Genomic DNA, 19,789 nt, shown 5'->3' on the forward strand with positions numbered 1-19,789 from the left:
CCAAAGTAGTGGTGACGCAGTTTGCCTAGGTAGTCGTCTATACTCTGTACGCAGTAGTTGATACATAAGTACAAAACTAGCCCCAGACCCAGTAATCAGCATGATCAATAGTGGTACGCCTTGTCGCCTTTCATTTCGCAATTTTCTAGTCGTCTCTAGCCAAGGGCCCGAGGTGTTCCTGGCCTGAATCAGGGAGAAGATAAGTGGTGAAGACTCAAGACTGGTTGTTAGCGACGGAGATCAACCCCACTAAGAAGCCCACCGAAGGTAATGCTGCTGCTGGCCGCTGTGTGAGGCTTGGTTTGAGAAACAGAGGCTTAACCGGAGCCGTTGGAATGGTTTATTTCTTTGCTGGAGAAACAAAGACTCTCCTCTCAGGGGAGAATCAAAAAGACTTCCAGCTGGAATCGCAACACCCTATTCCGAAATTCTAGACTATTAGTTTCCTAGAAGGGTACATAGGGGTCGATAATTGATGGACGATTGGAAAGGCTGGTTGGGAAGTAGACACTTTACCGAAAGAAGGCAGTTACTGACTTACAAGACAGTACCTATGATCATTACACTAAGATCGGAGGCAGACGTCTTACACTGCTGCAGTACCACTACCCTGGCAGCTTTTGTAAAGCTACTATTATTGACTTTCACTTTCAGCAAGGGCGTCTCCTCTGGGCTCAGGCCGCGTTAGGTAGATTTGCTGCTAGTTAGACTATGTAGAGCTAGTATTAAGGATTACTTGCGTGCGAGGTCTCATATATGGTCTCCATACTTTTACCTATTATCATTGAGTGTTACCATATTATTCTATGTAGTCATCTTTATACCTGATCGAAAAAGGTAAACAACGCGCTCAAGCAAAGTCGGGTAATTTTGCCCTGCGCTTCCTATCCAGGTAGTGGTGTGTCACAGGTGGTTTCGGTGGTTAGGAGGGCCTTGAAATACCAACTACTACGCTTGTTGCATCGCCAACCTGTGACACTGCTGTTTCAGAGCAAACTATGTATGTACCTCTCAAATGGCAATTGAGGAGAATCATCAGATATTTTGTAAACCTTGACAGCCAGCGTTGTAGAGATTGTGAGAGTTTACTGAGGCCAGAGATGAAACAGAAACTCCCAGATCTGCCTGATACTAATCCGTAACTGAGGTGCTCCGTAGTCTGTATAGAACCAGAGGCTTTGGTATTATTGAACAAAAATTTAAGACGACCCGGGTAAGGTACGCAAAAGCGATTACCATGACCGTCGGACTCTTTACCAATTTACCACAAACCAATACGGGAAAAGCGTCACGCTTTACGATACAGTGGGCAAGCAGCTAGCCCGCAGCGATTCTCTCGACTTCAATCTCGGGCTCTCGTCCCGTTCATTCTCTTACTCTTTCTTCCTTTCCTTTTTCCTCTTCTACACCCGTCTGGAGAGAGAGCAACTCCTCCTCACTTTCCTCTCCTCCTTTTCTTTCAAACTTCTACCTTCTCTCCTACCCCTCTCCTCCCCCCTTTTCTAGCCTCCCGCCAACTCTCCGGAGAGATCCTCGAGACTGGTCTACAGGCAAAGAGATCTTGTCGACTGCTATATCAGTCGACCTTGTCTCCAGCCCGCTGTACTAGCTCTCCAGTCGAGCCGTGTCCGTCAGCTGTTGCTTCGACGTTCATCTGTTTCGACGTTTGTTAACTCAAACGGCGAATTTCTCACTTTCCCTGATCTGACATTCGGTGTCCTCGTTGCTCCGTGCTGTCGACGATCAGGTTCCCCTAACTCTGCTTCTGCCGGTTAGAAGAGCGACTAGACGGGGATCTTGTCAATTCCTTCTCGTTCATTGTTTCTTTGTACATGATTCGACCTCTGTTGTGACCCTGGGAAAGGTGAGACTTGGCTTTTCTTTTGCTGTTTTCTTCTTTTGAGCAATTGTGGCCTGTGGTTGTACATTTCGGATTGGAAGTTTCAGGCCATGGTTGCACCTTCGTCCAGCCGCCAGTGGGCTTGATGCAAGCTGGATTGTCTTGTTAGATGGAAGACGAGCGTCTGGGTGAAGGGACTTCCAGAGTGAAGCCAGCAATTGTCGACATCAGAGACGCGGTTCAATTGCCATTGCAACGCTTTGAGATTCGATCATCTTCGAGAGTTCGTTTGCCTGATCCGATGTTGAATTGACGTGATCTGCCACGGTTCGAGAACAACTGGGTCAGGGGTGACCGGACGGCCGGATGGGTTCACAATAGCTGGCTGGAAGACGATGGGCTCGCAGGCGGAAGAAAAGATTTCAAATACTCTTCTCTGAGTTTTATGGAAGCTTCCGCTACCTTGAGTCGGTGCCAAGCGAAGAGTTCACTGCAAGTGAATTAAGGGGTCCCTAGGTGTGGTGAATGGAATGTGGGTGGCATACTTGAAGACGATCACGATGGCCATTCGCAGCATATTTGAGAGATCTTCCACCTATTGTGCTCTAATGCCAACTTGGACGAATTCTGCTTAAGCTACATTTTACTGCACGTTCCATGAAATTGGCTGGCTAACCTGTCAATCTTGCTTCCAGGAGACACTAAGAAATCCCATCCTCCGGTGCCTTGCTCTCGACATATTCTCCATCCCTTATATGTGGAAGTTGGTTGTCGGACGCTCCTCTTACCTTGCGACAACAGTGCCCAGTACAGAGATAACAATCGGGAGACGCTGCACTGTAACCTGTACGTTGTGCTCATTCTTCTTTGCACGTTGAGCTTCCCCCTGATGATCTTCCCCCATCCCTACATAGGGTTCGTGCCTGTGTACTGCGTTCCACATTCCGCAGGAGCCATACCCGACAAGTGCAAGCACCTGTTCCTAGGGTGAAGACGTTCAGTCGTACTTCATCTTTGGGACTGGCATTCGAGTCCAATTTAGCAGATCATTCTTGCACCTTCACCTTAGCCTAGATGCTAGACTCGCCGTCACGGTAAGGGTTGCATAGTGCCCTCTGCCCGAAGGCCTTCTTATCTGGGTTAGTATCTTTTCTCTCACGGAGTCGCCCTTCCATGCTCGTTGCATTTATTGCTCTGCCTTCCCCCTCCCCTCACAACCCGACCTTTACTTGATCATCTCGCTGGCTCGCTCGTTTCTCAGCCCAGCCTTCCTACACCTTGACGCTCCTTTTTGTTTCTTTCTTTCTTTTCGAATTCTTATATGTCTTAATAATCATTCCTACTAACACTGTCCGCTCTTTCAGCTCCGGCCTTGAAGACCTTATTCCCGGCTATCTGGTCATCTTTGAACCTCCCAGTTTTCAGACTATTGTCTCTTCACTGGCCGTTCCTTAATATTTCCAACTAATTTACACTCATTACTTGCAATTAATCTTGACGACTGTCGCTCTCTTAATTCCGTCGTTTCCTGATAGACGCAGTTCTTTGTCAGGTCCACTCCTTCTAGAAGCATACGCAGCTTTGATAATATTTTTCCGATCGATATCATCCACCGCTCGACAAAATGGCCCATCACAAGCGTCCAACGTCCAGCTACCAGCCCTGTGACAGTTATTTTGTGGAGTCTTATGACGACTTCCCTGCTCCTCGTATCGACCCCAAGGAACATGCGAAGCTGGTTGCCCGGGAACGTCAGTATGCCATTGCGGATGAGCTATCCAAGGCTGCCAGTGATGAATTCCGCGATGACATCCTGGCCCACATGCTGGACATGGACGTGAGTGACCCTGGACTGTGGAGCTCGGAGAGCATCAACTGACGTTGATTTCCCTTCATTCTAGGCTGCTACTCTCCCCGATGTTGAGTCGATTGATATACAAACTGAGATCCAGTGGTTCATGCGTCCCTATCTGCTTGACTTTCTGATCGAAGCCCACACTGCCTTCCAATTACTGCCTGCAACACTCTTCCTGACCGTAAATCTGCTCGACCGATATTGCTCGAAGCGTGTTGTGTACAAAAGACACTATCAGCTGGTTGGATGTGCAGCTCTGCTCATTGCGGCGAAGTATGGTGATAAGAAGGATCGTGTACCTACCATCAAAGAGCTTAAGTCGATGTGCTGCTCCCTTTACGATGACGACATGTTCATTCAGATGGAGTGGCACGTTTTGCAAACTCTAGGATGGACAGTCGGACACCCAACTGTGGACAGCTTCCTTCAAATTGCCGTTCTGGACACTCCTTATGATCCGGAAGTTGAGCATCTGGCTCTCTATATCTTGGAAATCTCATTGTTCCACAGGGAATTCGTCTCCAAGGCGTCGGCTGACCTTGCCAGAGCTTCCTTGGCCCTGGCCCGGTGCATTCTGAACAGACCCCAGCCTCGTCATACGGAGTGGGCGTCGCAGTACGATTCGATGACCCTGGTGGGTCTTTCCCAGCAGCTTCACCAGCCATCTCAGGTCTTGTCCCGGAAGTACTCTTCGTCCCATTATTCGCGGGTTGCGAAGATCTTGGAGCAGTTCCTTGCCCGGCAGGCTTCGATCACAAGCTACACTCCCCCAAGTCCGCCCTCCGATGTACCCTCGGATCCCAAGCCTTACTACGGGGAGATTGGACTGGCAACTCCGCAGAAGGCCCAGTCTTCGAACCTGCCCAATGGTTATCCTACTCCTCCAATCACACCGGAAAATGAAGCGTTTGCCAATGCATGCAACCCCAACTTCGTCAAGGAGGTGCCAGAGACTAACACATGCTCGCCATCACCGTCGCCACCCTCGATGCAATACGTGGACTCTCACCCGTACAACCCAGAGGCGGCGTACGCGCATCAACCATTTGAGCAACCTCAGATGAGCTTCACTTCCAGTTTCTGAGCTGGACTAAAGTGGTTGAGGAAAGCCCTTGATATCATCGGATACTTAGCTCATACGACCGCTGGCATGTTTGACCTGCTAGTCATATCACAGCTGCCGGACCTGACTTGCCTATCTATCATTGAACTACCCCTAGTTCCGCAGTCGACCGACCTGATCGCGTGAACTTTATCTCCTATTTCCTTGTGTCTTCTCTTTTTCTTTTTCTCCAAAATTGCATACCCATTTCCCTTGTGTTCATTGCACATCATATTCTGGGTGTTTTCAAGTTGCATTTCACCATTTATTTTACACCTAGCATTGCAAGCGCGAGCCGTTCGAGTCCAAATTGCATTTGTCTGTTTTTGATTTTTTCTTTCTAGCCCTTTCCCATTGATGTGTGGAGTGCTGCGAACGATTTTACCTGGCGGCTTCCTCGATGGCGGTCTGCTCTGGTGCTAATTGGCATTCATATCAGATTTTCCCCATCCCTTATTACCTACATCATACAATCATACCCTCACACACCCTTAAAGTACTAATGTGGATTTCCGTCGTACTCCTCGTACAAATTTTACATGCAACCCGGCCCTGAATGAGGCCTCGGGAAGTGTTGGTATGCGGAAGGAGAGACATCCCCCTCCCGGAAAAATCAAGAACAAAAAAAGGAAAAAAAACACATGAAAAGCACAAAAAAAGGAACGAAAAAAGGCGGCTCCTTTTTCTGCTGTTGTGAAGTCGGTGAAGAACGAGTGGAGCCAGGTGGATGGCACGAAAGAAGCATATTGAGCATTTGCAAAATCCCCTCAACCCCCCTCTGTTATTAGATCCCCGTCATCGACCCCATTCTTTTACCTCTCTTTCCTCCTTTTAGGGGAAGATGAGTGGTGGATTTTGAACACTGGATCAGCAATAAAGATATATCTGATTCCATACATACTTGCATACATAGTGTCTGGCTGACTGAATGACATAACATTATGCCAGTATCACTCATCACGTAAGCGTTTGAATCAGACAGTACGGGCAGCCCGTGATTCTTCGTAATGCTATTGTTAGAGGGAAATTGCCAGGGCCATGCAATCCTCTCGGGTGACTAAGTCGCGAAGTATCACGACTAACGGGGTAGGTTTTAGGGAATATGATTATATGATATTCCAGCTATGTCCGCATTTCGGCACAAGAGTAAAAAGGGATGCAAGGTATCAAGGGGCGTGTAGAAATCGCCGGGTCAACGAGTATGAGCCTACATAGTGAAACAGTGAGACAGCCCAAGAGAGGCTGACATATTAGTCTACGGACTGAAGCCTGCTGCTCCGTGCTACCAGAGATACATATTGTGAACGAAGATAAGAAGAATCAAAAAAGTAGCGTTGTTTCACAATAATTATTCTATTGCGATTATACGGCCAAGTCATAGCCGTGAACACAATTCAGTCAACCGCACGTGTACATGTGGAAGTCAACCCGAAATAGGAGTCCGTTCGTCCAAGGACAATGGCAGCCTGATCTCAATCTGGATCAAATAAAAGACATGTGTGCGAAAAGCGAATGTCATGAGCAGGTAGTTTAGTTCATCATGGGGCGAATCACCATCTGGACTAGGAACGATACAACCTCACGAGCGGGAGCTTGATCGTTTCCAGAATCCAAGTGTGAAGTTGAAGAAAAGCAAAAGAAAGAACCCGGTACCCACGCTATGCGAAACGGAAGATGAAGAAGAGACCCAAACATACTCCGTAGCGACGATGGTAATAATACAGCAAAGTAAGGGAAGAAAAGCAAACAGCGATATGCGGATCAACCATATCTGGGGTGAGATGGCCACTTGCAAGGTGCAGGACTGAAGGATCAGGACTCCGGACTATTCAGTCATGGCTGGCGACGATGTTGATGCAAGGGTCGCTCCACACTATCTCCCATGCTTGATACGAGCATGGGGACACCGCATTCAAGACCTCTTGTCACTTGGACGTGGAGGAATGTGACACGTGTGAGAGAGACGAGGAAGGAAATAAGGAGAAGAAGAAAAGACGACGCGAAACAATTGCAGAAAAAGACAAGAAACCCCAGTCGTAAAGTACAGTGCGTCCATAAGTGTAATAGTACAAAAGGTGAAAGGGAAGGGCAAAAGGGGGGAGGATGCAATTTCGCGGAGAAAACAAGGGCAAAATCCGGGGCGCAGATGGAATTCCAAAAGGGACTGGATCGGCTGGGCAACGGACGCGTTCAGGGGGAGGTGTCGGCGGTGGTATCGATCTATCATCATCATCGTCGTCGTTGAGTGTGGTGTTGTTGCGGTGACGAAGATTGACCTGGACCAAGACGAGAACAGAAAGGTCCAGAATGTTGAGAAGGCATCCGTCGACAGCTGAGAGGGAGTAACTTTGCCGATGATCGATAGATGGAAAGATGGGATGATGCCTGAGAGACAAATCCTCCCGTCGTCCACGGTCCGTCGTTACTATTGGAGGTGTCGTCCGCCTCACTTTTCCATTCCCAAAAGGGTAACCAAGGGAAGCCGCGCGGATAATCAGCAGCTCTTCCCGCCCAGCTTGAGTAGTAAGCAGCAACTGCCGGCAGCGCTTGGGGCAAGAAGAGCAGACTGGCCCTACTCCCGTGGGTAATGCATCAAACCCCTTTTTTTTCCCCCTTCCCTTTCGCATTCTTTCCCCATTCTCCAGAAAATAGGGAAAGGATGCAGCGGTGGACAATTACTTCCACCGCTGTTTGTCCCAATCAGAGGGTCTTGTCTCGTCATAAATTTGTCCTCCCTGGTTATGTATGATTACCGGGGGTTGGGCTCGGCGTGGGACAGGATCTGACCCTATTGGAAGTCCAGAAACGGGCGCCCCAGTTAGTGACGATTCTAGATTTGGAGATCGAGATTCTTTCAGAGTATCAGACCGGGAACAGGAACATACCTCGCAGGTCTGTGACAACTACTCTATCACTGCTGCTGGCGCTACTGGCCAGGGTGGAATTCGAATCGTTGACTTTGTGAGGCATAATGACGGATTGATTTGAAAGAGGGTCGAGAGATAGATTGTAGTGAGCCCGAGGATGAAAGAGTGTTATATAGATAGGGTCTCGAGAGTATATGTGGCGGAGCAAGGGTGAAGACGGGCAAAGTAGGCGAGAACAGGTACCGAGTAGATACTCTAATTCAGTAATTCAGGAGCAAGAGAGAGAGAAGCGATTGAGGAGGAAAGATTGTTGCACTTGATGTTGAATGGGTGATGCTGGTGGGTTGAAGCTAGAGAGTGAGGATGGGGACTGGGACGATGGGGCCCTTTTGTATGCTCTGTGTTGCTAGATAAGAAGCTATGGACGGTCAAAAGAGGAATAGACGGAAGTATTGGAGTTTGATACAAGAAGTAGACGAAGAGGATAACCAAAACAATGGAAACCGAAACGAAATTCTACCTTGAATCCAAAATAAATGCACTAAAATAGCAATTGGAGACACTCAACGCGCGAGATGGATCAGTCACAGCATGCACTTCTCTACGGAGTATGGATAACTGTACGCATAATGATTATTCTCCTTTACGATTGTTATGTCAAGTATGGAGTACAGCCATTGGATAGAGAAAGAGGCGTCATCTTTTCCGTTTCTTATCCATCCAGAATGTAGGAATTTCGAAAATACACGACAAGGCATCCTTCTTTTTCTGGGGAACACTTGCTAGACAGTGCTGGTAGGACTGTAAGATGATCCATTCAGAGCTGTTCTGGTGCAACTCATTCGACTCCACTGATGCTGCCAGGGGCAAAAAGCCAAAAAGAAAAGCCAAACTACGGGACGAAAGACGAGGCGACAAACCAGGTTCGATAATTCCCACAGGGCGATGCAGATGGCGGTTGATCAACTGATCTAGTCCGTTGGCTTATAGTTGACCTTTCTGGATAGTCTCAACCACATCATTTCATACCTTCTGCTGGACCATCAAGAACGGCGAAATTGTGCGTTGTAGTTTACAGCAAATAACCATTCTCGTTATTTTGTAGCAATATCAAGCAATAGAAACCAAGAGTTCAGTAACGTGGTTGTCTTTCAGACGCATTGACCTGTCTAGGTGATGAGGTGAGGTGAGGTACTCCGTACTGCCCGGTCCTACCTAGCCACATTCCATTCCCTTACAGCATAAGCATCACTGCTCAGCCTGATGAGGCTGAAGCGTCAATCGCCATCGTCCTTCCTAGGTGCCTCCTTGGGAAGACGGGTAGGCACTCTGCGGAGAATTCGTAAAGACTCTATACGCAATTCCCAACAATGATGACATGAGCCCAATGATGATGTAGATGGCTGTGCGAAATGCGAACTGAACAGTTATCTACTGAACCCCCATCTGGAGTCACTGTCGTGCAAAGGCTGAGGCGAGTGGCTGCCTGGTCTCGCGTCCAAGGTAGCCTGAACTCTGCCTCCTTCGTCACTGCTGATCCTACCAGGTATTTGGCCTGTTTGCATCGCCAATAGACTCCATACGGTTTCATTCCGTCGAATGAGGGATTATTATTGCACTTAGCCTCCTAACTGCTAAGATGGGGGTGAGGATGAGTTGTCCAGCCATGCCATGCCTTAGGCCAGAATTACCGGGTACGCTGCCTTACATAGCTCAACGAAGGCTACTGTATTGATCAGCAGTGATTGGAAGGGTTGTAGTATTCAACGTAATGATATGTGGACTAATAGATCCCCCACTGGTCTAACCTGAACTGGGGATAGTCTCAATGAGCTGGTGTGGGTTTGATCACCTGATTATGTACCGTATTAATAACTAGTCCTGTTACAGAATAGTACTTTGGTTAGTCAAGCTCATAACAATAATAATATACTCTGGACTCGGACTCAAACCCGCAAGCCGTCTAATGGGGAAATTAATTAAACGGAAGACGAGCATTTAGGACAACGTCTCCTGGACAGCACCAAGCAAACGAAGCTAAGACCTGTGTTGTCTGTTGAGCAAGCATGAACGAGTATTCCGTACGAAGTACCGAAGTACCTCCATGGCCTATACTCCGTACACACCAAAAATACCCCATGTCAACTCCATAGCTCCCTGATCCACAACATAAGAGCACATAGTCTAAAAGCTACTCTGTCTAGAGTCTAGACTCTAGATAGACCGTTTTCGTCCAGATGGAGGCAAGGTACGGGGTGCAACGGAAGATCACAACGCCATCGTTTGGGCTATGGAGCAAAGCATCAAGTACGACATCATAATGGTCAATGCAGACGCAGTATGACCACCTACTTTCTTGCCAGCATCGTACCGTCCAAAGAGACGATAGCTTTAGGGGGCACAGAGTACAAGTCCAACCTCTTTCTAGACTCTCCCTAGACCCACCAATTGCCAAATGAGCTTTGATCACTCCCCACGTAGAAGATGAGTAGTGAGAAACAAGTAGCAGAGTTGCGGTGAGCAGTTGGCGTTTTCATCCTGCTTGACGTGAGGTACACTCGGCGTACCTGAGTTAACACTCATATGCATGTCACTAGGAGTAGCTGTACAACTTGTAAGCTAGTGCTGCCCTGAGTCTGTTCCACCTGGAATTAGACCTTACAGTTAGGTTCGCTGTGGGCTGCGCGGGAGTTCCTGAGACTAGTATCAAGCCATGTAGACTGTTAGTACTTTCTTGACCGACACTTCCTGGCCGGCCGTTAGAAAGACCGCCTAGGCTACTGTGTAAGGTACCTGTTGTAGGTGGTCAGAGTGAGTAGACCAGAGGCAGGTAAGACTCCATGCCGGAACTCTTGTTTAGAGAGTGGGTAATCTTTGTGTTGAGCTGGCTGTCCGCAAGGAGGAGAAACAACTCAGAATGGGATAGGCGCATTATTCTCGTACTCTTTGGGTACTTGTCATTGCTGTTGTAGCTGATGTTTATCTACCACTGGATGGTAGTGGCATCCCGGCGACGAGTTGAGTAACCACTACCTACCTTACATGTTTCTCAAATAGCTTCCGAAGTGAGGGTCCTCGCTGAGAAGCATAATTTTGTCTCTGATGTTTCAGTATGGTATGTGGATCGTTTCAGACTGGGCTGGTAGGATAATAGAAGAGAGAAGCGTAATAAGGTAGGCATGGACTGACTGGGTTCAATGTATCTTTGAGCCAGCCGTGCAACGCGTGACCATGTCTGATTGCTCGTCTCATCGTAAGAGATAGTTTCTAGATTGCCATCTATCTACGCAGATGTCCCAATAAAAGATTCAGTTGCTTGCTGGGTGCCACGCCTCGCTGTCGGCCTGCCCAATCGCTCCTCAACGCCTGACGTGCCGCCCATGTAATTCTACACAACGTCCTTGAGGTCATCGCGATTGCCCATTGCCTGCCTTTTTCCATCGGTCGGCCCATCCATCATTCATCGTCCTTCGAATCCCTAGCGTCTTTCGCCCTGTTGGTCCCGCTTGTTGCACCATCGTCATCGTAGTAGTATGAAACGTGGCCACGGGCCGTACGCCGCCTACCGTGCCCGAAGGCTTCTTATTCTCACCAGTACCGCGTTCAGAAATGGGAGTCTCCTTCATATTCGCTTGTCCCTGATTCTCCTCACCATTTTGCAGGACTCGTATCTCTGTGGGCCTCGAGGATGAGGCCAACCAATTATACTCGTTGCTGCCCGATGGCTCAAGAACTGGTCGAGGTGGTTGAATGCGTTGCGCCTGCGGGCGATGACATGAAAAATGAGAGGGAATGACGCTTTTGAAGGCGGGATTTGGCAAGGGGACGTGGTTCGCTTGTCCGAGCAGGCCGTTGGCACCGATCTGAGGCTGCGAAGATGCCATGGAGGCCGGTAGACAAGGACCCTTGGCTTGCGTCGGCGACTTGCCGAAGAATCGCGAGATGTTCTCTTGAGAAAGTCCAGCCGCATTGCGACCGACCGGCCCTGCGCTGTTGCGGTTGGATCTGCAATCAACTTGGGGGGCTAAAGACTGCGCGGCTTGTGAAGCAGACGTGGTGCTAATATATTCTCGCGCCGTTGAGAAGCCGAGCGACATGTTTGTGGGCGCGGAGAACTGCGAATTGTTAACGGTGTACGTAGAGGATGACAGATAGGTCGTGGTGGGAGAAGATGACGGATTTGGATTGTAACGCCGCCTCTTGGGGTCGGGCTCTTCGCCCCAAGCCCTCGAGTCATCCCACTTAACTACGGCATCAGGCGCTTCTTTGCCATCGGCCGTCCACTGATCATCTCGCAATGAAGGAACTGAGTCGTACGCCGCGAGCATGCTCTCAGAAGAGGGTCGGGGTCGCCGCAGGATGTCAGCGATTCCATAGACGACCTTCTCCTGCAGGTTAGGCCCGAGTGGTCGAAAGCGATTTTCAGTGATCTTGGGCGGAAGGAAACTCGTCACGGTTGTCGTCGCTTCTTCATTGCGAGATTGCTTCAGCGGATAACTCAGGTATAACAGCGCCTGCGCTCTTGTCATGGCAACATAAAGCAACCGTCTCTCTTCGTCGGAGTCCTCTGCGCGCGAGTGGGGGATAATGCCGTTGTACACAGCCGGCACAAACACCGCAGGCCATTCCAGGCCCTTCGCTGCATGGATGGTGGAAATGGTCACTTTTTCTTGGGGTTGATCCCCATCTTCAGAGAGGACTTCGGTCGACAACGCCACGTTTGCCAGGAATTGCGATAATGCTTCTTCACCCTGATGGGCCTGCTGTTGGGGAAGCCCCTGAATTTCAGGCAGACTATCATCCTGATCCTTTTCAGCTGCAGCCGCAGCCACGTCACCTGCCTGGGCCAGGAGCTCTTCCACATTCGCCCATCGATTTTCCTCATTCTGAGAGTAAGTTGCTGTAAGATATTCTCGGAAATTGAGTTTCTTGATCACAAACTCAAGAAGCTTGCGAGGGGCGGAGCTGTCAGTACATTCAAGAAGCTTCTGCCTGGATGATTCAACAATCCCAACCAGAGTGCAAAGGCCTTGGTCAGTAAGTTTGGACAGGTTTTTGTCGGTCGACCTGCGACCCTGCGCTACATCTTTGATATAATTCCACAAAGGAATTTTCGCTGCATCTGCACCATTCATCAACGTCTTCACAGACTCCTCGCCGATCTTTCGTGATGGTACGTTGATGATGCGCAGGAGCGCGTCACTGTTCCCTGGATTGCTTATGACTCTCAGGTAGTCCAATAGCACCTTGATCTCGACTCTGTCGAAGAAGCGCAGACCACCAACCATCCTGTACGGTACGCCTTGCTTTCCCATCTCAGATTCTATATGTCGCGAAAGAGCAGCTGATCTGAGCAGGATCGCAAAATCCGAGTAGTTAAGCAATTTGCCCGTCAGAGCAATGGATCGTTTGATCTCAAGCACGATCCATTGAGCCTCGGCCTCCGCAGTTGGCAGCTTGCGCAGCACAGGCATTGTTCCCGGGCAATGAGTCGGCTGCAGCTTCTTGGCTGGCCTAGATGAGTCCTGCTCAATGACGTCCTGCGCCGACCTTAAAATAGAGCCAGATGAGCGATAGTTGTCTTCTAATAGTATCACCGATGTGTTTTTGTAATGCTGTTGCATTCGCCCGAGGTTCTTGATCTCCGCCGACCTAAATCCATAAATGCTTTGGTCCGGGTCTCCGACGACTGTGATTCGGCGATTTCTCGCTGCAAACAAATTCATCAACTCGTACTGAATATGGTTGGTGTCTTGAAACTCATCGACTAGGACTGCCTGGACGTTCGAGACGCATTGTGGATGTCGTTTCAGCAAATCAGCGCATCGGAGAAGAAGGTCGTCATAGTCGAGCAAATTGGACGTCGCCAGGTAGCTCTCGTACTCGCGATAGATTTGGACAAATTCTTGATGCTCCGCGGACTTTGAACCTCTGGAATACTTCTCCGCGGCCTCATCCGGGCTGACGCCGTGAGCCTTCTGGTGAGATATTCGCGCTCGAGCAGTGTTTGGCTGGACACTGCACCGTAAACGTTTCACTATCCTCTGCAGATAGCATTGTTTAGCAACAGATGACTAGAGTGTATAGAAGACCGCGGTGTCAATAGATGATACCTACTTTGATAATTGCCAAGCTATCGCTGGAGTCTGCGATGCCGAAACCTCTCCGCAGTTCGATCAGATAACCGTAGCTCACAAGGTACCGACGGCATATTGAGTGGAAAGTTCCAAGAATCAGTTTAGACTGTACTTCATCGCCTACCAGCTTCGCGAGCCGTTCTCGCATCTCATGACTCGCTTTGATGGTGAACGTGCAGCAGATGACATCCTGCGGTTGGTATCCATAATGAGATAGGAGATACGCGACGCGTGCGGTCAATGTCTTCGTCTTTCCCGAGCCGGGAGGAGCGAGGACTTGCAAGATGGGAGCAGGTGAAGTTACTGCTGCTTTTTGAGCGGTGTTCAGGCCTTCCAATGTGGAATCCATGTGGTCCAGAACGCACATTGCTGTTGTTTAGAGTTCTATGCGCTTCACCCGTGACAAGCCTCAACACGCTGCGACACGAAATCATGTGACCAATTATGTACAAAATAGCAAACCCGTGAGTCGTGGCTCTACGAGTGGCATTTCAGAAGTGATTAAATAATTGATGGAATCTTAATAACTCTCGTGGAAACGTATCAGTAGAAATATCTTCCTTCGCAAACAAAGTGGGTATCATGAAATTGGAAGGACATGGAATGGGGCGCATGAACTAAAGCAAGAGGAAAGATATTCCGGGTCCATAAGACTAGAAAACTTCTAATGATCGGTCTCTGTAACTTCGGGTTTTCGAAAGATACTCCGGTCAATCACCATGTGCAGCTGAATGGCATGAATATGGCTGAAGGCTCACTGAGTTGGGCCAAAAATGTCCAACGGAATTGTCATTGCCACCACGAAGTTAGGCATGTTTACCGCCTCGATGATCTGTAGATCGCCTGCCACACTCGCTATCATGTATGCCTCACAACTAGTCAACCCCTTAGTGGCCACCATCCACTGAATGGTGTTCCGGACCGCTGTTTTGGAGGCCTCGTGAAGCGTTTGGCCGACACCGGTTGTTGCGTATCTGCCAGATACAGGCATTGTAGTTGTCGGCAGAGTGCTGAAGGAGGTCTCGTATTGTGGACTTGTCACCCACGGCATGTCCTTACACAGTTCGAATCGAAGTGTAGCCTTGATTGAGGTCTCGATTGCGGTTCCGCATACTTCTCCATGGCCCTGAGCAGCGTGGCCATCACCACAGCTAAATAGAGCCCCATCCGTCTGCACGGGCAGGTAGAGGGTAGACCCGACGGTCAAGTCACGGCAGTCTAGATTACCTCCGGCGTTTGTCGGAGGAACTGTAGACAAGTCTTCGTTCGTTGCTGGCGCCAGGCCGATACAGCCCAGGAATGGGCGCAAGGGAATCCGTATATTATTCTTAAAAAGAACGTAACCTTGTTCCTTATTGATTTCCCAGATATGAAGCGAAGGATCCGGAAACTCATCTGCTAGAAGTCCAAATCCAGGAATAGTAGCTGTCCAACCCCAGTCCGCGGTCTCCAAAGCGATGACTTCAATTTTCAATGTATCACCCGGTTGCGCATCTTGAATATAAACTGGACCAAAGACAGGATTTGCCGCATCTATATCCAATGAGCTTATTGCTGACGCGTCAGAAGTCATCTCAATCCGCCCGTTACTGCTGTCAATCGTATCAAACGTGACGACCTCCCCTGATGAAATAACTAACGCAGGTGGGATCTTCCTCGACCATCGCGCATGTCCGCTGTTGCGCCCAATATAGCACATCCGGCATGCCGGTGCTGAATTCATGGCGTTGTCCTGGTTGGTCAGAGCTGGCCCAAAGGGGTGATCCCGACACCGGAGAAGAATGATAGAACCTTAACAGTACGGGTTTTCGCACCAGCAAGAGCACGAAAAAGAAAAGAGGAGATCAAGCCAGAGGAAACTTCCTAGAACAAAAGCAACTGAATCATAAAGTGGAAGTCATTTTCACTTTTAGCCTTCTAAGACAGAATGGCAGATCTATGATGAATTCGATATCATTAGCCAATCGGGAGTCCCCACTGTCAGAGTGTCAAATATAGCGGCAAATTCCACGAGTCTCTGCTAAGTCCTAACTAGAGAATAAGGATGAGACATTAGTAGACTGGATAGGCAGGTGGTATTTGATAGCAGGGAACGATGATAATGATATGACAGGGCTTAACCAAAGCGAACCGGAATCTATACCAGAGAGGAAGGTGATGGAGCCTTTCGTCCACGCAACCCTGGATCGGTGGACCTCTATGGAGAACAGAGCTCGGGGAGCCGCCGCAGGAAGGGGTCCAATCAGGGGGGAAGATTTCGTTATATCAGGCGTTGTATTCGGAACCCCTCGAAGTATTTAATATTGTTCCACTGAGGATTTGGCAGTTGACGTGGACGGACAAAGAGATCAGATTCAGGTCGGGCTCGCTGTTTTCGATGGGGTCTTGCTCGAGCAGGGGTTCTCTACTCATTCATGACTACCTTAAAGTTATTCTGCATACTGAGGACGGGATTGGGTGTGGGTGTGATGGAGTCACAGCAGTGTATTTTAGCGTGACTATTATTATAACCAACTAATGTGATGCTTGTTGACTGGAGAAAAGCACCTTCTCTTTTGGGGATAGAGTCTTGAGCATCCTTCCCTAACGGCGCTCAGGATCATTACAACTACAGAAATGTGGTTAATACTCCGAATCTGCTTTATAGATTTGACGCCACAGGATAGTGACTTGCAAATGACTTCTATTTCTGTTTGATCTCTTAATTTGAAATGAGGGACTCCGTATTCCCAGATCTATCAATCCAATCCAGATGCTCTATGTACATTTTAGCCGCTCTTGAAAATGTAATCCGCCTCCAGCCCATGTCCATGATATACAGAATTTATCACCTGTAGTGTATGTATCATCTCATTTAACTGCATATACTCCCATGACAGATATTACAGGGTCATGTTACCTGCTTTGTTCTTTTGAAAGTTCCCCCGGTCTGCTCTGCCTTGGTTCTAGGTGTTTTGACCGTCCAAGAGAGCCACAATACAGGACGCGTTATCGCCTCCCCCCTTTGTTGTTTGAGCTGCAGCAGTAGTCGCAATTTCTTGAGCTATGTCGCCAGCTCTCATCCCGCGCATGGATAATCTCATCACATGATGGATCAATGTTGCATCGTCAATGTTATCACTAACGCCGTCGGACGTGACCACCACGAGATAACGTCGATCTGGCGAAAGCGTCATCCGGGTCATGTGAGGTTCCACAGACAGAAAATTACCTCGGGTCTCTGGTGCTGAAGAACTAGACGACGCCCGTCGGGTCTTTGAGGATGAATATTCGTCACCGGCATTGTTGATTGGGTTCTTATACTGAAGATCCCCCAGCGCTCGTGACATGTTCAGGCTGCCTAGGAGGAGTTGAGATGGCAAAAGTCAGGAACTTGAAGTAGCTTTAGCTTTTTGCATAACCATACGCACCTAGGCGAGCAGTCCCTCTTCTCGTGTTGACAGCGCCGCCAGCATCTTCAATTCGAGCCTTCTCATCGGGTGTATCCGGTTTATGAGACTTTGAAAGCCGTCGCTAGCGCATCAATCAGCCAAAATTCCTTGGAATCAGCAAACCCTCCTCACTTACGATTTGGGATGGGTGGTCGGTTCGGTTATCGCGTTCGGCTAGGATGACGTGGGAGTCTCCGAGATTGGCTACAACAAGGTCGCCCTTGGTGAGGTTGACGAAGCAAAGCGCGACAGTGGAACCGGAGACGGCAGGCTCGGTGGTTAGATTGTTGAAGGTATCCAGCAAAACAGCATCTTCATCGACCAGTGCCCCTCTTATGGCTGCTTCATAGTCGCCTTGGTCGAACTCAGGACGCTTAGCGAGTAACAAGTGCAGGTTCCGGCTGGCATGATCGGAGACTAGCTCGGAGCCACTAATTATCAAGGTCAGCCTGCATCCTCTCAGACGCTAACTTGACAAAGCCCTTACTGCCCGTCGTAGACCGCAAAATACGTGAGCTTATCGTTTGTCTGGGAAGGAAACTGGTCTGGCAAAACGAATGTGCAACGATCCTCCTGAAAAGGTCGACCCCCTTGAACCTGGAGTTGGATTAGTCGAAGAACAACAGCTGTACGTTTGATTAATTTAAAGAATAGAAAGTGTTTCTCACTTGGCCTGCTCCTGCATCGAACAACAGAAGCGCATCTGAGGTAGACAAGATAGTATTGCGAAACATTTGGTGTTTGAAGTAACTTTTGGAAATAGATAATAATAGCTCAAGGTATCACTTCAGACAGATGCTCGTGGTTATCATCTAGGAGAGTCAACGCTGCCAATGGTTCGAAGATCGCCTGACCAGGTGGTGGCGCCTCGACACCATGACGCCTTGAGATCAATCACGGCTGTTTGCTTAGCCGTCATATCGTGCTCATTCATGCATGGCCACCGCAGGTCCTCATCCATGGATTGAGCGTAGCACAACAGCCTGCTCGACAGGTCAGAAATCTGGTACACTCATGGACTTTCCGTGAGAAATTGGAAATTGTCCTCTGCGGATGAGCATAATGAGACAGTGAATCGTGTGATAATCAGAAATCAGCTATGAAGACCCTCTTCAGGGGACCAAGTAAGGTGAATAGTATATCTCTTTGAAATAAGTGGAGATGAGGTACGGAGTACCGTACTAGGGTTGTGCCTATCCATACCATAATTCCACAGGGGTTGTGAGCACGAGCCACTACTTTGTTTCTGTCGTCATTTTTTGCCTTTCGCTTCCCCCCCAGGCACCTTCGTTCTTCGCTTTCTACAGACTATTCTAGACCTCGGTGCTGCGGTATGGGCTGGGTCGGAGTAGTGACGCTTCTTGCGACCGCATGCTATTTGTTCTATCGATACCCTCCTCCATCATGGACTCAAGAACTCCCTTCTGCCCCTTCGCCTCAGCCGCCGGGATCAACCTCCGATGAAGCCGAGACAACCAACCTTCCTTCGAAGAATAATAATTTACGGAGAAATGAATTGAAGGCACCGAAGAATGAGAATGAAGATGCGGATGATCCTCAAACCACACCAAAAGCGTCAGCGACGAAGGCATCGGCTCTCGATGTTCCGACACTGCACCTTACCAGCGACCAGACTCACAAGGCAGCGGGTCCCAGTAAGCAAGACAATGAGCAGCAAACACGCGATGGCTCTGCCAAATCGCCACTGGATTCTGAATCTATCACTTCAAGCGAAATAAAAACGATTCCCGTGGTGTCTCCGCGCCAGACCGGATCCAGTACCTCCTCCTTGATGCCTCCCCCTCCACCTCCACGTCTACGACCGTCGACACTACAGAACCAGCAGCATCAACCAACCTCATCGCTAAACCCCGGACGATACCTCCCACGTCCCAGTGCAGGCAGCGCACTTCGTCCGCCACCATCTGCTGCTGCCTCTCTACGCGTGCCACCGGGCAGCCGCCCCACAAGCAACAACTCGCTTGCGCCTACACAACTCACGCTGAAACCGTCGACTACAGCGAAGAAGGCGATTTTGGAACCAGGATACTCGCCGCTCGATTGGGCCGCGCTCACAGCGAAGCCGAACAATAATCTGCGGGGCGCGAACCTACCCCCGACTCTCGTCAGAGTGTCACCGTCAATGCTGAAGGCGCAAAATGGCCGCAAGGGTTGCGATGCGTGGACTTCCTACCAGGGCAAGGTTTACAACATCACTCCATACCTCCCTTTCCATCCCGGCGGCAAGGGAGAGCTGCTTCGGGGTGCAGGCAAAGACTCAGGGAAACTGTTCATGGAGATCCACCCGTGGGTGAACTGGGATGCGATCCTGGGGGAGTGCCTAGTGGGCATTCTCGTATCGGAGAACGAGGCGAATGCGAACGAGAGCAGTCTCGATGCGATGGACTGATTTTATCATGCGCATTTTGCGGAGTAAGGTACTTGTATAGACTTGGGCCTGGATGTATACCATGTTTTATTTGCACAACTAGATACCCATAGAGAAGTCCGCATCCCTGACCATCAACCTATAGACAACCTGCAAGCATTCCCGCAA

At 49.3% G+C, this 19,789-nt stretch overlaps 5 protein-coding genes across 5 annotated transcripts; 2 read left to right on the top strand and 3 right to left on the bottom strand.

The window, feature by feature from the left end:
- Window positions 1-3,464: 3,464 nt before the first annotated feature.
- Window positions 3,465-4,779, top strand: Aspvir_001298 (G1/S-specific cyclin; the record flags this gene model as incomplete). Its single annotated transcript, XM_043266424.1, has 2 exons — window positions 3,465-3,677; window positions 3,742-4,779. The coding sequence occupies 2 exons, from the start codon at window positions 3,465-3,467 to the stop codon at window positions 4,777-4,779; spliced, it is 1,251 nt and encodes a 416-aa protein (XP_043122359.1).
- Window positions 4,780-11,071: 6,292 nt separating this feature from the next.
- Aspvir_001299 (uncharacterized protein) lies at window positions 11,072-14,168 on the bottom strand (the record flags this gene model as incomplete). Its single annotated transcript, XM_043266425.1, has 2 exons — window positions 11,072-13,708; window positions 13,782-14,168. 2 exons carry the CDS (start codon window positions 14,166-14,168, stop codon window positions 11,072-11,074), a joined length of 3,024 nt encoding a protein of 1,007 aa, XP_043122360.1.
- A 387-nt stretch (window positions 14,169-14,555) lies between these two features.
- On the bottom strand, window positions 14,556-15,524 carry Aspvir_001300 (acetamidase/formamidase family protein; the record flags this gene model as incomplete). Its single annotated transcript, XM_043266426.1, has 1 exon — window positions 14,556-15,524. One exon carries the CDS (start codon window positions 15,522-15,524, stop codon window positions 14,556-14,558), a length of 969 nt encoding a protein of 322 aa, XP_043122361.1.
- Window positions 15,525-16,746: 1,222 nt separating this feature from the next.
- On the bottom strand, window positions 16,747-17,966 carry Aspvir_001301 (PP2C family serine/threonine-protein phosphatase; the record flags this gene model as incomplete). Its single annotated transcript, XM_043266427.1, has 5 exons — window positions 16,747-17,141; window positions 17,212-17,314; window positions 17,369-17,663; window positions 17,720-17,829; window positions 17,901-17,966. The coding sequence occupies 5 exons, from the start codon at window positions 17,964-17,966 to the stop codon at window positions 16,747-16,749; spliced, it is 969 nt and encodes a 322-aa protein (XP_043122362.1).
- Window positions 17,967-18,565: 599 nt separating this feature from the next.
- Aspvir_001302 (cytochrome b5-like heme/steroid binding domain-containing protein) lies at window positions 18,566-19,642 on the top strand (the record flags this gene model as incomplete). Its single annotated transcript, XM_043266428.1, has 1 exon — window positions 18,566-19,642. The coding sequence occupies one exon, from the start codon at window positions 18,566-18,568 to the stop codon at window positions 19,640-19,642; it is 1,077 nt and encodes a 358-aa protein (XP_043122363.1).
- Between the last annotated feature and the right edge of the window lie 147 nt (window positions 19,643-19,789).

The sequence above is a fragment of the Aspergillus viridinutans genome (assembly GCF_018404265.1).
Source record: "Aspergillus viridinutans IFM 47045 DNA, scaffold_1, whole genome shotgun sequence".
NCBI lineage: Eukaryota > Fungi > Ascomycota > Eurotiomycetes > Eurotiales > Aspergillaceae > Aspergillus > Aspergillus viridinutans.